The sequence below is a fragment of the Scyliorhinus canicula genome, chromosome 20, assembly GCF_902713615.1.
Source record: "Scyliorhinus canicula chromosome 20, sScyCan1.1, whole genome shotgun sequence".
Taxonomy (NCBI): Eukaryota; Metazoa; Chordata; class Chondrichthyes; order Carcharhiniformes; family Scyliorhinidae; genus Scyliorhinus; species Scyliorhinus canicula.
In genome coordinates, this window is record NC_052165.1 from 46,777,068 (window position 1) to 46,794,790 (window position 17,723).

At 44.8% G+C, this 17,723-nt stretch overlaps 1 protein-coding gene across 12 annotated transcripts in view; it reads right to left on the minus strand.

The window, feature by feature from the left end:
• The window catches only part of nav3 (neuron navigator 3), an 838,834-nt gene that overhangs the window by 89,523 nt on the left and 731,588 nt on the right, over window positions 1-17,723 (minus strand). For 9 of the 12 annotated variants that reach the window (XM_038781097.1, XM_038781098.1, XM_038781101.1 and 6 more), the window contains 5 exons: window positions 15,668-15,733; window positions 13,208-13,249; window positions 10,261-10,421; window positions 3,634-3,822; window positions 1,105-1,157 (listed from right to left, as the gene is read on the minus strand). In XM_038781097.1, the coding sequence (XP_038637025.1) occupies window positions 1,105-1,157; window positions 3,634-3,822; window positions 10,261-10,421; window positions 13,208-13,249; window positions 15,668-15,733 (511 nt within the window). The remainder of the gene's footprint in view (window positions 1-1,104; window positions 1,158-3,633; window positions 3,823-10,260; window positions 10,422-13,207; window positions 13,250-15,667; window positions 15,734-17,723) is intronic. The other 3 variants (XM_038781103.1, XM_038781096.1, XM_038781094.1) reach the window with 1 other exon arrangement.

The following is a 17,723-nucleotide window of genomic DNA, read 5'->3' on the forward strand; positions in this document are numbered from 1 at the left end:
AGTCTCAGTCTGGTTGACTTGGTGTGTCCAGAACTGAATAAATCTGCTCACACACCTGAACAGGGCATAAGTTGACAGACTGTTACATCTATGTACAGCTGACTGAGAGACTCCACAGAGATCACCCACAGTTCCCTGGGAGGATCCGGAGGCATAGAAATTTAGTGCCATAGTGACCTTCAGAGCCACAGGCATTGGACGTGCACCTACACAATTGGAGGCTATCTCGGGCCCAATCATCTGGCAGATGCTCGTCATGGCTTCCATTGAAAGTCAGAGCATCCTGTAGCACTGGACCTCTATCATGTCCAGGTATTGGATTGCTGTCTGCACACCCTGGCAGTTGGGTCTCCTTGTCCTCCCTGCTGTTCTTCATGACCTTGTGCCTGGACCTCTGCCCAGGGGGGATGCTTGCGTCCACCAAGCCTCCACCCACTTTGTTAGAGAACCAAACCTCCATGGCCAGAGGACAGTAATGTCCAGAGGTCTCCGCACTGTGCCGAGCCCAACACAGAAAGCACTCTCTCAAAACTACAAAACACCAACTCAACCCTCTCCCTGAAACTCCCAACTCCTCATCCAGCATTTGTTACTATTCCCTTTTATTCCAACATTGAATCCAATCTACCTCTGTGTTTCCCGTGTGCCCAACTTGAAATTGAATGGGGAACGCAAAATGTGTGGTCAATTGTCAGGATTTGGTCAAAAGCAGGATAATTGTCGGTGGGTATGCTCCCAAACCGCACCTGCGCTCGCCGACCGAGATATTGTGTGAGTGGTGACATTGGGATACGTGTCTGTCTGGTGGACGTAAAATTCTACCCAGAGAGTGGTGGGAATATGGAACTCACTATCACAGGGAGTGGTTGAAGTGAATATTGTAGATAAATGGGGAAACTAGATAAGCATATGAGGGAACATGTGATCGAGGTTATGTTGATGGATAAGGGAGGATGGGCGGGCAGCGCGAACACCAGCATATGTTGGGCTAAATGACCTGTTTCCGTGCTCTTTCTATAGAATTGTTTCTGTGCTGTTACACTGTAAATTCACAACCCAGCCCCAAATAACCCCAGATCATTTATATTTAGCAGTGATACTTACTGTTGAGTAAAGAGACGATGTGCTTGAAACCAGTGATAGTGATGATCCATGGACTATAAAAGACAAGGAGGCAGATCATTCGGTATTCGGTTACAAATGCAGAACACAAGTCTTATTGGATCCACACTACATGAAACTGTCGGTCACAATAGAATTCACTGAGCTCAGATCATACATTCTTTAATGAAATAGAGGGATGGAACAGTTTTCCTCACGTGTTGTATTTTTAAAATTTTTTTAGAGTACCCAATTATTTTTTCCAATTAAGGGGCAATTTAGAGTGGCCAATCTACCTACCCTGCACATCTTTGGGTTGTGGGGGTGAAACCCACGCAGACACGGGGAGAATGTGCAAACTCCACACAGACAGTGACCCAGGGCCGGGATTCGAACCCGGGGTCTCAGCGCAGTGGGCAGCAATGCTAACCACTGTGCCACCGTGCTGCCCTGTGTTGTATTTCTAATCTTAGCAATACTCGTTTGGGCAGAGGGTACATCAGAAAACACGCAACGTGACTGATTGACCACTAAAGTTCCTCTTCTAGTTTTCAATTCAAGAGCAGCAGGGGTGTGGGCAGAGAGACTGACAGTGGCTTGTCAAAATACATCCGTGTCATGATTATCTTTTCATTGGGAGGCACTGTTCCACACAAAGAAGGGAATGGAAATCTGGAATTTGCCTCCCTAATTGATGCTGGAACAATTGGAGCAACCGGAGGGACAGATTTTTAATCAGTAAAATTATCAAGGAATGTGTAGTAAAGGCAGGTAAATGCTATTGAGGTATTGTTCAGCTGATCAGACTACATGGCTGAACAGGCTTGTGAGGCCCAATGGCCTCCTCTTGTTTCTCTGTTCCAAACCAATTACCTTCAGTATTGATGTTTTATTCTCAACGCCATAAATTTTGAGTTAAGCAACAGGAACATTGAATTTTACTAAAATAAACAAAAACAGGCGCTTCCAAAGGATCCTTATTCATCTGAAAGAACCCATTAAATATCCCAGATTTACGTCACAAAAGTACTGGCAGAGGGCACAGGGTTTATTAAATCAATTATTACACGTTCAAAATCATATTTCTGCATTATAAACCTACATTACATTGGGACCACGGCGTAATACACTTAGAACTGACAGTTTGTTTCATGGAAAAAACAAATTCCTGCGGATGCTGGAATCTGAAACCAAAAGAGAAAATGCTGGAAAATCTCAGCAGGTCTGGCAGCATCTGTAGGGAGAGAAAAGAGCTGACGTTTCGAGTCCAGATGACCCTTTGTCAAAGCCTACACATGCTGCCAGACCTGCTGAGATTTTCCTGCATTTTCTCTTTTTGTTTCAACTTGTTTCATGGTTGTGCCTTTATGAAACATTGCATGTTGACGTCGTTTGATCTGGTCTCTGAATTCAGGTGGGTCAGGGAGTTGATGCTGGGTGTCCTTTGCTGATGATAATCTTGCCAAATCGGTTAATTATCTGGTTGTGCCTGAGGCTGGTTCACCGTTGGTGTTCTAGTTTCTCCTTAGAAGATGTTGGATTTAGGGGCAGCACGGTGGCACAGTGGTTAGCATTGCTTCCTCACGGCGAATTAAATGGTGAAACTGTCATAACCTCGATCACATGCTCACTCATAGGCTTATCTAGTTTCCCCGTTTATCTACAGTATTCGCTTTGGTGAAAAGCGACTGACATCCCAATCCTAGCTTTCACGCGAGAGTCACTTTGGAGCCTCAGGGGTGCTCATACCTAGTCCTCGCCAGTTGTTCTGTTTGAAGTGGGTTTGCAGTGTTACAGTGACTGGGCAGGTCAGTGTGATGGAAGGACATTGGAGGGAATGTACATTAACAGCAGAGACACTTGGCAAGGTAGCTATGCTCCTGCATTCACAGTTCAACAAACTGAATTGCTGCTGAGGGGCTCCGTTCAATAATAGCAGGTGCATGTGCCTGGTCAGACAACCCTCGTAGCAGGACACATGCACTCTGAACCCTCACCGACAACCCGCTCTTCACACATCATGCAAATCTTAATCTGTTTAATCTGGCATTTTTAATAAATGGCTGTGATTTTCTGCTTGTTTGTGCTAAGAATATAGGAGCAATGTGATAGAAATGGCCGCATTTGTGCAAATGTCAGGACAATTCAGAAATGAGTTATATGCAAATCCACTTAATATTCATGTTTTCTGGGATCTTTCAGCCATTCAAGGTAGAAATTAGGAGAATCATCGACGGCCCAAATCATTTTCCGAGTCACACAACAGTCAGTCAGCATGTTAAGTTGCTAAGAAATTGATTGGTGTACACCAATTAAACAACTGAATGCATCGACTGGGTTTTTAAAGTCAGTTTCTGTGGTTTTCAATCAGGTTACCCACATGTAGAGGACTGGGCACCCTAATTAAAAATATTAAGTAATAATAACTTCTACCGCAAGTGGAAACTCTATCTCAGTATCTTTCCATCCTTTTCACTTTCTCCTGTTTGAAATGGCTAAAAGGAAATCCCACAAATACAGAAATATACAAACCTTCTTCCATGCTGCCCCGGAATGATCCGGATCTGCTCATTGTCCTCGGTCTTTCTTCCAGGGAATTGGCACTTCCGCACAGCTGGGAATCTCCGTACAGGTCAAATGAGGAATCCTGTGTGGGAATGCTGTTTGAACGCATCATGCTGGTGCCTGTTAGATGAAACTGGGATATGGCTGTTGGGCTTACTGCAAATCAAAAACAAATATAAATCTTAGCATCTTGCAACAACAACACATTACATAGAACATACGCTGCAGAAGGAGACCACTTGGCCCATCGAGTCTTCACCGACCCACCCAAGCCCTCACTTCCACCCTATCCCCGGAACCCAATACCCTTCCTAACCTTTTTGGTCACTAAGGACAATTCATCATTGTCAATCCACCTACCTGCACATCTTTGGACTGTGGGAGGAAACCGGAGCACCCGGAGGAAACCCACGCAGACACGGGGAGAACGTGCAGACTCCGCACAGACAGAGACCCAGTGGGGAATGGAACCCGGGACCCTGTGAAGCCACAATGCTATCCACTTGCGCTACCGTGCTACCCACCGGTAAATCTGGTGAGAGGCCTCTCTAACGAGATCCCCCGAGGCTTCACGACTGGATCCTGCCTATTGAGAGCTTTACATAGCCATTATATTAATATAGAACCTTAAAAGTAGCAAAAAACTGCAAGGGTCTTCAGGTAATCAGAATGAATCTGACCCCAAGCCACAGAGGAAAAAAAGGACTAGGTGACCAAATTAAGTGGGTTTTAAGGAGAGTCTTAAAAAAAAGAAAGAGAGATTTGCGAATTCCAGAGCTTAGTGCCTGGGCAGCTGAAGGCACGGCCTCCAGTGGTGGAGCGATGGACATCAGGGGCTGTTTAATGGACCAGAATTATTGATGTTCACAAATGTAGTTCATTGATGTTTCCAAGCGGTCAAATAGATCACCATTTCATAAGGAACAAACGGTTCTGATTATCCAAAGACTTAGAATCTTTTGGAATTGCAGTAAAAGTATAATGGTGTCTCTCAGGAGTGCACTTATACACTTGTAAAAGCTGCCAGTATATGTCTCTGATCATAACAAAGAAATAGAAGCTGAATTTCATCTCCCTGAAACAGGCCATGATAAGCAGAAGAGAAAAGAATATGAATGCCCCAATGTGTACCGTGTAATACACAGGTGATACTTGTGTATCCACAAACGGATTTAATCTAATTTAAGCAGAACGTCATATTTTTTGAAAAGCCATTATAAATACACTTCACCTCCCTCACAAAAGAAGCATGAATGGACCAATAATGTGAGCTGGAAAAGTGAAATAGTTTCTTTATAAACAGAACTAACATCTCCTGCTGCTTTAAGACTTACTGGGGCATGGATACAGCAGGAAATACTGATTAATTATATTAATAGTATTGATAAATCAAACCAGCTCTAATTATTCAGCACTTAACAGGCAACTTTCAGCCTTCCAACCTCAACCATCGAGTTTGACAACTTCAGATTATAACCATCCTTCCCATTTTTTGGACATCGGCAGATGCTATGGACAGCGGAGGTTACTATGGACAGCGGCGGTTGCTATGGGCAGCAGAGGTCGCCATGGACAGTGGAAGTCACTACGGACAGCGGCGGTTGCCTTTTACACATCCTCAAGACTTTTTTTTACTTGTCCCATTACCATCTCCTTTGGTCTTGCACGATCACCCCTTTTGGTATCCTGGCCGCGATCTATCGGCCTCGTTGCGCCCGACTTGGGACGCAACAAGGCCGGTAAATCTCGCAAGAGGCCCCTCTAACGAGATCTCCTGAGGCTTCACAACTGGATCCCGCCTATTGAGAGATTTGCATACTCAAGTTAGTAGTTAGGCTCACTTGAACATGTCTGCACAGGTTGAATCTTGCCCTTGCTGGGGATCGAGCCCCGGAGGTGCCCTGCCCTTACGAGGTAGGATATGGGGGCTTGAGGAACCCTAATTGTTACATTGGGTCATGGGGGAGGGGTTCCGGAGGCCATGGTGGGGGATTCAGAGATTGGGACGCCAACTGTTCCTTGATTGGTGAGCTGAGTTCGATAGTGCAAGAAATGAGTTGAAGTGCGGCCTCGACAGGGTGTTTCTCGCTGAGGCCTGGAAAAGAAGCAGAGTCCTGTTTAATAGCGGGGTCGTTCTTGGCGCTGCAAGCCCCGGGATAAAACCGGCTAAATGCTCCAAAGATGGGACTCTCTTTCTTTTCCATTAATCTGTGTATCCCTAATCTCTCCTGACTGCCACCCTAAATTACACCTTCCCTTTTGTTCTTTACTCTTCTCTCTAATTTTTCATGCCTCTGTATTTGCTTAAACCTTTTAAATCTCTATCATTCCAATTTTGATGCAAGATCACCAACCTGAAACATTAACTGTGTTTCTCTCTACAGATGCTGCCTGACCTGCTGAGCGTCTCCTGCATTTTAGGTTTTTAACTTCAGATTTTCAACATCCCCAATATTTTGCTTCTAATTCCCTGCACAGAATCATCAAATGATACAGCACAAGTGGAGGCCATTTGACCCATTCTGCCTGTGCTAGCTCTTTGAAGGAGCAAGTAACGTGCCCCACTCTTCCACCAGAGCCCTGAAAACATTTTTCCTTCGTATACTGAAGGGTCAAATAACAATCTTTTGTGTTGTATCATTCTGTAATTCTACTTATCCTATTCCCTTTGTAAGGGTCCTTCCTGTTTATTCTCTTATTTCTCCTTTATTTTATTTTGCCGTTACCATTGCCGCAGAGGGGAGTGAGGAATTGAGAAGTTACAGGGGAGAACAGGAGACCTCAGACTTTTCAGCATCAGATTGGATTGGATTTGTTTATTGTCACGTGTACCAAGGTACAGTGAAAAGTATTTTTCTGCGAGCAGCTCAACAGATCATTCAGTACATGGAAGAAAAGGGAATTAAACACAATTCAGGAAAATACATAATAGGGCAACACAAGATATACAATGTAATGACATAAGCACTGGCATCGGATGAAGCATACAGGGTGTAGTGTTAATGAGGTCAGTCAATAAATAAGAGGGTCATTTAGGAGTCTGGTGACAGTGGGGAAGAAGCTGTTTTTGAGTCTGTTCGGGCGTGTTCTCAGACTTCTGTATCTCCTGCCAGATGGAAGAAGTTGGAAAAGTGAGTAAGCCGGGTGGGAGGGGTCCTTGATTATGCTGCCCGCTTTCCCTCGGCAGAGAGATGGGGAGGGACTCGGTTTGGTGGCCAATGAATTGGCCGAAAGGCCATACTCTGCCCTGGAACAGGTGGTGACCCCAGTGGTTCTCAGAGACCTGAGGAAGCAGTTGAGTATTAGGCACACAGAGACAATGGCCTGCTCACTCTCTCTCCTCCATTTTTTTTCCAAGAAAGCCGTATAACTGCTGTGTTTCTGAAGCTGCAGAGTGCTGAATGAATGAATCTACAGGGAAGACTATTACAGGTTGCAAACAGAGACTTTGACCTCCAAGCTTACTGTGAAGGAAAATGTTCTAGAAAGCACAATCTGAAACAAAGACTCTTTTTCCTTTTACTTATTATTTTACCCTTTGCTTCCCATCTATGGGGGGGGGAGGGGGTAGGGGTGGGGGGGGTAGGGGAGGGGTGGGGGGGTAGGGGTTGTTGGGGGTGGGGGGGGTGTTGGGAAGAGAGAGAGATAAATCACTTACCTCGAGTGCCGGTGGGTTGGGGGGGGGGGGGGGGTTTGTGAAGAGAGAGAGTGAAATCACTTACATTGAGTGCCGGGGGGTGGGGGTGGGTGGTCGGGGTAGGAGTAGGTGGTGGGTGTTCGGGGTAGGGGTGGGTGGTCGGGGTAGGGGTGGGTGGTCGGGGTAGGGGTGGTTGGGGTGGGGGGTAGGGGTGGTTGGGATGGTGGGGGGGGGGGGGGGAACTCAAGGTTCTGCAAGATGGCATAATTAAGTTCAAACATTTGGAGTAATAAATAATGAGGATCACCAAGAGTACAGCAAATTTTTATCTCTCTCTCAGATAGGCACACAGCACAATATACTCACCATTTTAAAAAAAACAAGGCATTCACATCTATTCCAGCCATGTTGGTTGCGGACTCTGCCACCCCTACCCCCTACAACCCCCCCTACCCCCCCCCCCCACCTACCCCCCCTACCCTACCCCCCCTACCTACCCCCCCCCCAACCTATACCCCCACCTACCTCCCCCACATACCCCACCCCCAACACCGGGCGGCGTTGATGATGTCGCCCGACGTCAACCGACGCGCCACTTCCGCAGCGGGTGAAACTGACGCGTACAGCGTCACTCCGCTGCTGGCCCTTTCGGGACGGGAGATTTTGGGCTGATAAGCGGGCCCCGACGCCTGAGTCACCAGCGCCGTTTTTGCCCGCCTGTCAAGGGCGTCACGATGGACTTCGGTGAATTTCGCCCCTGGTAACTATAATTATTGGGCAGCTAAGGGTTATAACGGCATCCTTATGTGTCCCGGGACCCTGACTTTAATCACTGAGGGATCTCAACAGAGTCCAACAGTTGCCACATTCTCCGCCAAAATGAGTGATGGTAAATCATGGTAAACAGAGTGGGGAATGCCATTTTAACCACTCGCCCACTTGGAAAGAGTTAGAATTGTTTATAGAGTTTATTTGATAGAAACTGCTACCTTGAACTTCAAGGCAATGCCACAGCCTCTCTAAGCAATACATATCTCACAATACTGAATTGATAGGTTAGTCGCAATGTTTTTTTCCAGCTGCCAAATGTAATATATCACTGACATTTAAACTTGTCTGCAGCAATCGCCTTCTTCTCAAAAGGATTTTCCACATTGATATGATTCTACAGATTTAATTTGTGAAACCCACTGAAAATGTCAAGTCATCAAACTCTCCATTACATTGAATTAGATCAAATTCACAGAAGAGAAACAGACCAACCAGCCAATCTGTTTCATGCCGGTGTTTACGCTCCACGTGAAGCTCCTCCCAACCTGCATTCTTTGCCTGCTGTTTATCCAACTATTCACCTGAACCACTCCCTGTGGTATATACATTGTCACCAGTCTTTGGGTAAAATTGTTTTTCCAGAATTCCTGATTGGATGTATCAGTCAGTGTCCCGTATTGAAAAACTCTATCACAAATGGAAATGTTGGGCTCGATTCAGTGACTCCACTGCGCGTGGCCCAAATCCAGGCGCAACGGATGAATCATGCATGAAATCAACGAATCCTCATGTGAATCACACAACTCACTCACCGGGCGCAATCTGCGCTAACCCTAACCCAGGGGCCTCCCGAAAGTTGGGGGAGTGGTGAGGGATTCAAAAGAATGTGGGGGCCTGAAAAGTAGGGGGTGCGGGGAAATTGGACCAACCTCCCAAAATAATGCCCTGATCTACAAAGAGCTTGCTGGTGAGCTTCAGTGCAGCCTCGGTGGGGAAACTCAACAAAGTAAAAAAAAACAGCAAAATGCTCTTGGCTAGTGGGCTTTTCCTCTGCACTGCAGTTACTGAGGAACACCCTGCTAAACGCGAGTCTGCCGAATCACACCCGGCTCCTCTAGATTTAACTGAAAGAAAAACTCCTTCTTAAAACTTTTAGTAGGTCCCCCTTCAGCTTTCTCTTTTCTGTACAAGAGAGCTCAAGCCTATTCAATGTTTCCTGATATATAAACATAAGTTAATGATGAAAACATTAATATCAGAACAGGGTACAATTTGAATCCAATTTTATATTGTTTTAATGGCAATTGCTTGGCAAATTCTTGAGAGATGGTTGACGAAAAAGGGTCGCACCAGTCAACGATCTCTCTGACACTATAGGGTTAATTCCGGGTCCTCCACAGGTAATACATTTTCCAATGGAGTGAGGCCCGGAGATGGAATCACAAGATGGGAGCCTCAATTCTTTGCTCTGTGTAACTGCAAGTGTGCAATTACTCAAATCCTTTTTAAAAGAGTAGGAGACAGCGGGTGGGGGTGGGGCTGGAAATGTGGTGGCCTATTCACAAGTCCATTGACTGTAGCGGGACCAGAAAATCCCACTGACAGGAAAGGCCGGAAAATTCCACACAATGAGTTTCAATCTTGACTTTTATAGAATTTACAGTGCAGAAGGAGGCCATTTGGCCCATCGAGTCTGCACCGGCTCTTGGAAAGAGCACCCCACCAAAGGTCAACACCTCCACCCTATCCCCATAACCCCACCCAACATTAAGGGCAATTTTGGACACTAAGGGCAATTTCTCATGGCCAATCCACCTAACCTGCACATCTTTGGACTGTGGGAGGAAACCGGAGCACCCGGAGGAAACCCACGCACACACGGGAGGATGTGCAGACTCCGCACAGACAGTGACCCAATCTGGAATCGAACCTGGAACGCTGGAGCTGTGAAGCGATTGTGCTATCCACAATGCTACCGTGCTGCCCCTATGCGACACTATGATTGTGAGCCTGTTTCCCATCTCTTCCCATGGTTATTTCCAGTGAACTCAATGGACAGTGATGTAAAAATGGGCCGTCCACTCTCTCTTGCCCATTGTTACACTATCGCATCAAGTCACAATCAATTCAGTCCCTCTGATAGGCTGGGTCAGCAGCGCCAAGAAACAATGAAATGGTTCACCCACCTAAATGAGTAAAATTGTAGGTTCCACTACAAGGGGATGAGATGGCAGAAGGCGAGGGCAGAGGTGATTGACTGACTGTGTCTTGAAGGCCTCCAGTCGAGTGAGAACGAAGCCATTCCTTGCCTTCCTCGTAGCTTGTTTGTCGGGATGACGGAGTGTACCTGCAAGGGATAATTATCAAAAAAATTTTAAATAGTTCCACCATAAAGCAAATCCATCATTACGGTTACAACTTGAATTTACATATATAGCACTTTTAACTTAGTAAAACATCCTGAGGTTCTTCACAGGAGCCTAATCATGTAACAAAACAAAACTGACAGTCAGGTGAAGATAGTAAGGCTGTAAGATAGTAAGACTGAAAGCTTGGACAAAGAGGTGGGTTTTAAGCAATGTCTAAAGAAGGAAAATTATTAGAGGGGGAGAGGTTTCTGGAGAGAATATGGCCAAGATGCCTGAAGGCACAGTTAAGGGCTAAAAGAAGCTGGGGATGCACATGAGGCCAAGGTTGGGAATGCAGAGATCTCAGAGGGTTGTGGGGCTTAACGAAATAGGGAGGGGTGAGGACATGGAGGGATTTAAAGACCAGGGTAAACATTTTAAAATTGTGCCATTGATAGACCAGAAGCCAGTGTAGGTCAGCGAGTACAGGAAGCGACAGATGAATGGGACTTGGTGTGGCCTCATTCTAAAATAGAAGATTAAACTATTTCTTCAAACAACGAGGAAAAGCCACCAAGGAGCTTGAACACTGTAGAATAGCATGAAGCTGAAGCACTGACAAAATAATTAGACCACAAAACCAATTTGTGGTGTTTTGATGAATGTTTTTGCAGAGCATAAACAAAAAAAGAGCCAAGCTTAAGTAAACAAAAGTCCCTGCTCGTTTATTTTCACAGCATGCAATGAAAAGATCTTGTGTGATAACTTAATTAAAAACATCAAATCTACACAAAAGGACCTCATTAGTAGCTTTTTTTCCCTTAGAAAAGTGAAAGCTGATGAGATACTAGATCAAGGAGTTTACGATTACGAAGGGTAGACACAGAGATGAATCCACCTGTGGGCAGGGAGACCAGAACTCGGAAACATAAATAAAGCACAAGCCAGCCACTAATAAATCCAGTCACAAATTCAGGAAAAGCAGAGCGTGGTGAGAATATGGAACTCGCTGTCACAGGGAGTGGTTGTGGGCAGTAGGGGAATTTAAGGAGAAGCTGAATAAACACATGAGGGAGAAAGGAATAGGAAGAGTATGCGGATAGGTTGAGGGGGTGAGGTGAAGAGGGAGTTGGAGGAGGTTCTTGCGGAGCATAAACATATGTATCAGATTATTTATTTTACCCTTTAACGCAATGCAATGTGATTGCAGAAACACAAATGAAGGACAATCAGAGTTTAATTATTGTTTTGTCAGGGAAGTTCCTGGGAATGTGAAAGTCACAATAGTCCCCAAGGGCTTTCGGCTGCTTTCCCCCTCTAAGGGGAGAGCTGACTGGTTGTGATATAACCTGAGGGTCACCACACCTCAGGTAAGGAACAAGGTTGAGAAGACGGGCCTTCATGGTAACCACAGCCGGAATGGGGATTGAACCCACACGGTGAGTATCACTCTACATCACTAACCAGCTGTCCAGCCAACTGAGCTAACCGACCTCCCGTTCCTAGGAATAGGAAGGTAGAAAGCAGATAGATTGCCTTTTCGGTTGAGGAAGGAATTTTAGGGGATACCTGGATTGGCTGTGGCTGTGATTCCTCCCAAAATCGTACAAGAAAACATGCTGGTCCCCTTTCCTTAAAAAAAACCTCACTCTTGCGATGTACATATTTATTTCTGCCATTTTATTTTTAGAAAATCTTTTATTGTGGCATTTATAATTTTAACATTTTAAACAATAGAGATCCAACACATGCAAAACCCCCACAATAACATACCCAACTACCTAAATTGCCTGACTACCCGTGCAATTAGATGCCCTGCCCTTACTTGTCACTTCCATGCCCCCCCCCCCCCTTCTGCAGAGGATGTAAGGAAACCAAATTGGGATTTTACAACAACCTGACCGTTTCTCCACTATTGGCAGCAGAGTTTTATTTACAGAATTTGTTTCAAATGTATTAAAATTCTCAAATGCCATGGAAAATTTGAACACTCTAATTCTCAATCCAGAATCAATGATTTACAAATCCAATAACATACCCACTCCATCACTGTGTGCCAAGAAGGATGTGGCCTGTGGGATAAATGCTTCTTATCGTGAATTTCCAACTTAGAAGGGAATAACAAATCTAGCCTTGTTCCTCTCAGGCCTGTGCTATAAAATGTTAAGACTGTCTAATTAAGGGATAAAATCTGGAATTTGTAACTAATGCCCTAAATTAGCCATATTCTCTCGCTATTTGTTCCAAGTATCAAGTCTTCCTTGTTGCTTTGGTGGTTTCGACACGGGAAAGGTGACCTTTGTCCAGAATAACTAGCAAACTGCAGTTATTCTAGAAACTTCCTTGGCACATGGAATCTGCAGCATAACAAAACAATACTCAAACAATCGCCATACCAAATGATGCAGAACACCAAACATCAATGCATTAACTTTATTTATGTGAACTTTCATGCTTATGAAAGTGGAAAATGTCTGCCTTGGCAAACAGTTCCCACTTTGCGCTGGCAGTGTCAGTCGCTGTTCAAGTTGGGTACAGTTGGGACTGTCGTTAACCTGTCCCGATGCTGTACTTCCACTCGCTGCTACTCCAGATTGGCATTTCTTCCCATCAATCTTCAAACACCCTGAGCAAATTTTCCAAATTAAAACCAATTAATGCCAAATTAATGATGGTTTTGTGCTATGAAATCCTTCCCCCCACCAGAAACTGGACTGAGACGACCAAAGGACATTGATACATATCTGCGGCAAGTACAATTGACAAGTTATTGAAACATCTCTACCTTAGGCCCTTTTTAGGGAGCGTGTTTCGATCTAGTTGCACACTGTTAAAACAAAGAGAAGTCACTGGCACCTCACAACACCAACAAGCGAGGCCTCAACACAGACGTCGGTCAGTCTTAAGAATAAATCACTTTGGTTAATCAGTTAGTGCAAAAAGACTCATTTGCTTTTGGCTGATGCCCATGCAGAAAGCTCGGCTAGGGTTATCTATACAACACAGAAGGAAAGCATTTAGGATTTAGTATAAAAGCAACAAATGTTTAGCAATCAGAAGAGAATTCTGCGTCACGTATCTGACTAGTTTCAAGAACAAAGAAATGAACGAGTGTTGTCTTCATGACTGCGATGGCGTGTGGGATAAAACTGCTCGAGCTTCATAAATAATGTTTGTGGCCAGGATTTTCCAGCCCCACCTCCCCATGGTGGATGTGACCTGATCATCGACCTCGGCGGGAATGGGAAATCCTGCCGGCAAGCAAGCTTGCTTTACCATTCAATATCCTGTCTGATCTTCAACCTCAACTTCACAGCTTTCAGCTCCAATTTCTTCACTTGATTTCCTTTGTGCCCATAAACCTATTGATCTCAGCCTTGAATAAACTCAGCGGCTGGGCATTCACAGCTCTCTGGGTGAAGTAATTTCTCCCCATCTCAGTCCTAAATGGCCGACTTCATCTTCTGAGGCTGTGATCCCCTGTTCTAGATTCTCCAGCCTCTCAAGCTCCTTAAGAATTTTATACATTTTAATAAGACGACTGCATGTGCTTCTGAACTCCAGAGAATACAAGGCCGCTGTACTGAATCTCTCTTCACAAAGCTGGAAACACTCAGGAATATGGCACAGAACAAGGAAGAAGGGCGGAGGAGAAAGGAATCAGATGTTCACCATCACCTTTTAACCCTTTGTGGTCGTTCGAAACAAGACGTATTGTGAAGAAAACACAATGGTGGAGGAAGACAGAACGGCTTAGTTTGCACATGCAAAGCGAAGGATACAGCCTGACAAAGGAAACCGTTATAAACGGCTCGTGAGTTAAAGCTTCAGACCTCTGAACGGAGGCTTCTCCATTCTCAAACCAATTATTGCTATCGTTAGTACAATGATTTGGAAACAAAGCGCCTGCTATCGGGTTACAGCGTTACTTAATGAGCAATGCCATCAATTGAATATTGCAGCCAATCATTCAATCATCAGATCACACAGCACAGGAAGAGGCCATTCAGTCCATCGCGCCTGTGTCAGCTCTTTGTAAGAGCTATCCTGTTCATCTCGCTCCACCTGCCTCTTCCCCTTCAACCAGTCAATGTTTGCAATTCATTATTTATCCAATTCCCTTATTTGAAAGTTATTATTGAATATCCTGCCACTGTCCTTTCAGACAGTACCTTCCGGATCACAACAACTCGCTGCACTATAAACCTTACCGATTCACCCCCGGCTCTTGTGACAATGGTCTTACATTAAAAATAAAATGAATTTGCTGTGAAATAGAAGGAAAGGTGTTTATGTTTATGTGATACTTGACCACATTTGTTCGAAAAGTCCAAAAATTCTTCAGATGTAATGAAGAGCTTTGATGTGTAGTAATTGGTGGCATGTGAGTAAATATGTCAGCCAATCTGCACACAGCAAGATCCCATGGACTCCAATGAGATGAATGACCAATTAAGATTGCTTTTTCCTGATGTTATTTTCAGGAGGAATGTTGAGAGGAACATTGGCAAATGTCCCTGCTCTTCCCCTAAAATAATGTCTTAGGATCTTTAAAGCTCATGTCAACGATTGGATGAGGGAGACAGGGGCCTTGGTTTAACGTTATGCAAAGCATGATGGCTGAAATTAGGCATCAGTCCCTCAGTGCCTTGCTTATTGACTTAAGTGGGGTCTGAACCCACAACCTTCTGTCTTAGAGTGCAAGTTTGACTAACTGAGGATCGATGACATGACTGTCATGATCCTATACTTTCAGTTCCGAGTCACACCCAGGCAGGTTTGAGTCAGAGACAATACCAAAGCCCTATACCCTCAAGGTGGGATCACAGAGAACACCCTGGTAATTAACCAGGGAACCCACTTTTGTAGTGAGAGATGTGACCAGCTCCTCCACCTTTGTGGGTTGGGGCAACCTTTTGTAGTCATCTGTGGCCCAGTTCAACCAATCAAATTGGCCCCTTCCCAACATTGGTCAGAACGGACTATATGTCGCCAAGATCATGTGTCCGTGGTGGGGAAGGGTGATTTCTTGAGGATTTACTCAGAAAAAAGTTAATTGTCAGTAAGGCACATGCCCAAGTTTTGGTCATGATCTTCCAGCAGTTGAGGCGCTGCGTTGGGAAAACTAATTCTGAAAATGACTACTTCCAAATGTTTAAATTCATTTTTAATAAGTGCCTAACACAAACATCTTTTGGTCTAAAGTGACTTGATTGAAGGTTTTGGACTGTAGCGAATGATTTACCTGTCTTGCCTCCAAGAATGGGTGATCCTGCGACACTGAGGAATATTAACAAGGAAACAAAGTGGACTAATAGTCAAGATGATAGAGAGATAGTGTGAACAGAAGTAAGAAGGGGACAAAAAAGGGAAAAAGCGTTAACATCTCCAAAAAAGTGTAATTAACAAACTTATAATGAGTAGGAGATCCTGCACTCTACTAACTACCTTCTTTACAGAGCTAATTGCAAGGTCAGATGTAAAGGGAGGGATTCTCTGGTCCGCCAGCCGCTTGTTTCTCAGCCGCGTACCATTCACTGTTGGTGGGATTCTCTCTTCCTACCCCTTGTAAATGGGATTTCCCATTGAAGCCACCTCATGTTGCCAGGAAACCCACAGTCACCAATGGGAAAAGAGAATCCCAAAAGCCTGAGAATTCCGGCCAAAACGTAAGTGGCATTGGTTTGGCGATTTCCCTTTGTTTGTCTCAATGGGTAACAATCCTTCCTCTGAGTCAGTCGCCTACTTTCGTGACATGAGCACCAAATCTACCCTGACTATCCTGTGCAATATTGAGAGAGTGCTGCACAACACAAGTTGTGCTTGTTCCCTCGGGTAGATGTCACCGATCCCGTTGCACTACGCTGAAGAAGAACAGGAGAGTTCTGTCAGTCAGGACGCTACCAACTGAGTCAGGGCTAACATTCAATTAAATCTCCAAGAAGAGGCATACCTTATGTGGGTGGTTTAAGACTGACAATCAGGGTGGGGCGCATAGAGCCTTACTCTGAAGTGAGTGGCACGTGCACAATGGGTGATGAAGTGGCAGCTGAAACCTCTCACCTTGGTAAACAAAAAATAAATTTACCTATTGCTTCAAAAACGTTTTCCCATCCTCCTGCCAGCAGCAGGCAATATCGCAAACGGGGCAGGAAAATTTAGAGAACGGTCAAAGGTCAACTGGCTGGACCAGAAAATGCCGGCCAATATTTGGACAAAGGACAAAGGTTCTGAGAAACCAATCTGTCTTGCAGAGTGATTCTGAGCAGATTGACCTCCTCCAGCACTGCAGGCTATTGGATTGTTCAGGCATGGAGAATTTTTCAGAGTCAGGTTCGCTCTGTTCGGCATGTGTCCTCCTCTCTCTAGGAATTTTCTTATCTTCAGAAATTCAATAGCCTACGCAGAGGAACAGGTAAATGGGCCACAAACAATATGCGATGGTTGTTATTGTTGGAAGCCTGGCATAATGGGGCAGCATGGTAGCACAGTGGTTAGCAATGTTGCTTCACAGCGCCAGGGCACCAGGTTCGATTCCCGACTTGGGTCATTGTCTGTGCGGAGTCTGCACATTCACCCCGTGCCTGCGTGGGTTTCCTCCGGTTGCTCCGGTTTCCTCTCGCTAGTCCTGGAAGGCGTGCTGTTAGTTAATTTGGACATTCTGAATTCTCCCTCTGTGTACCCGAACAGGTGCCGGAATGTGGTGACTCGGGGCTTTTCACAGTAACTTCATTGCAGTGTTAATGTAACTCTATTTGTGACAATAATAAAGATTATTATTATTTATTTGAAATAAAAGACTTGCGGGTCAAACATTTTATGTTAAGTCCAATTGAAAACTTGGATCACTGGACTCAATGTCAAAACTCTGTGCCTCAAATAAAGAGCGGTTGGGAATTTCCTATCCCACTAGTCTTTATCCTTTGACAGAAGCTTTACTTCAAAGTTACAGCTTACTGTCCTGAAGAAGTTTCTCCTGATGAGACATGAAGCCAGGTTACCTGGGAATGTAGCCTCTAAAACGTGCCAGGACAGCCAAACCTTGATGGCCATGACAAGAGAGAGATGAAATGATCTCTTTTCCCATATTTCCTGAACATTTCTAGCTGACCGAGCAGAAAATCAAGCCCATTGCTTCTTGTTCAATGACAAAAATGACAAAGTCCACCATGAAAAGCATCAGAAATAACCTCAAATCAATCCCTGCTTCAGTCTTTCCAAATAAAATTTGACCGGCTAGAGCAAAGAAGTCCACTTTGCACAGCATGGTTTATTTCTACTCTGTATCTCATGCACTAATG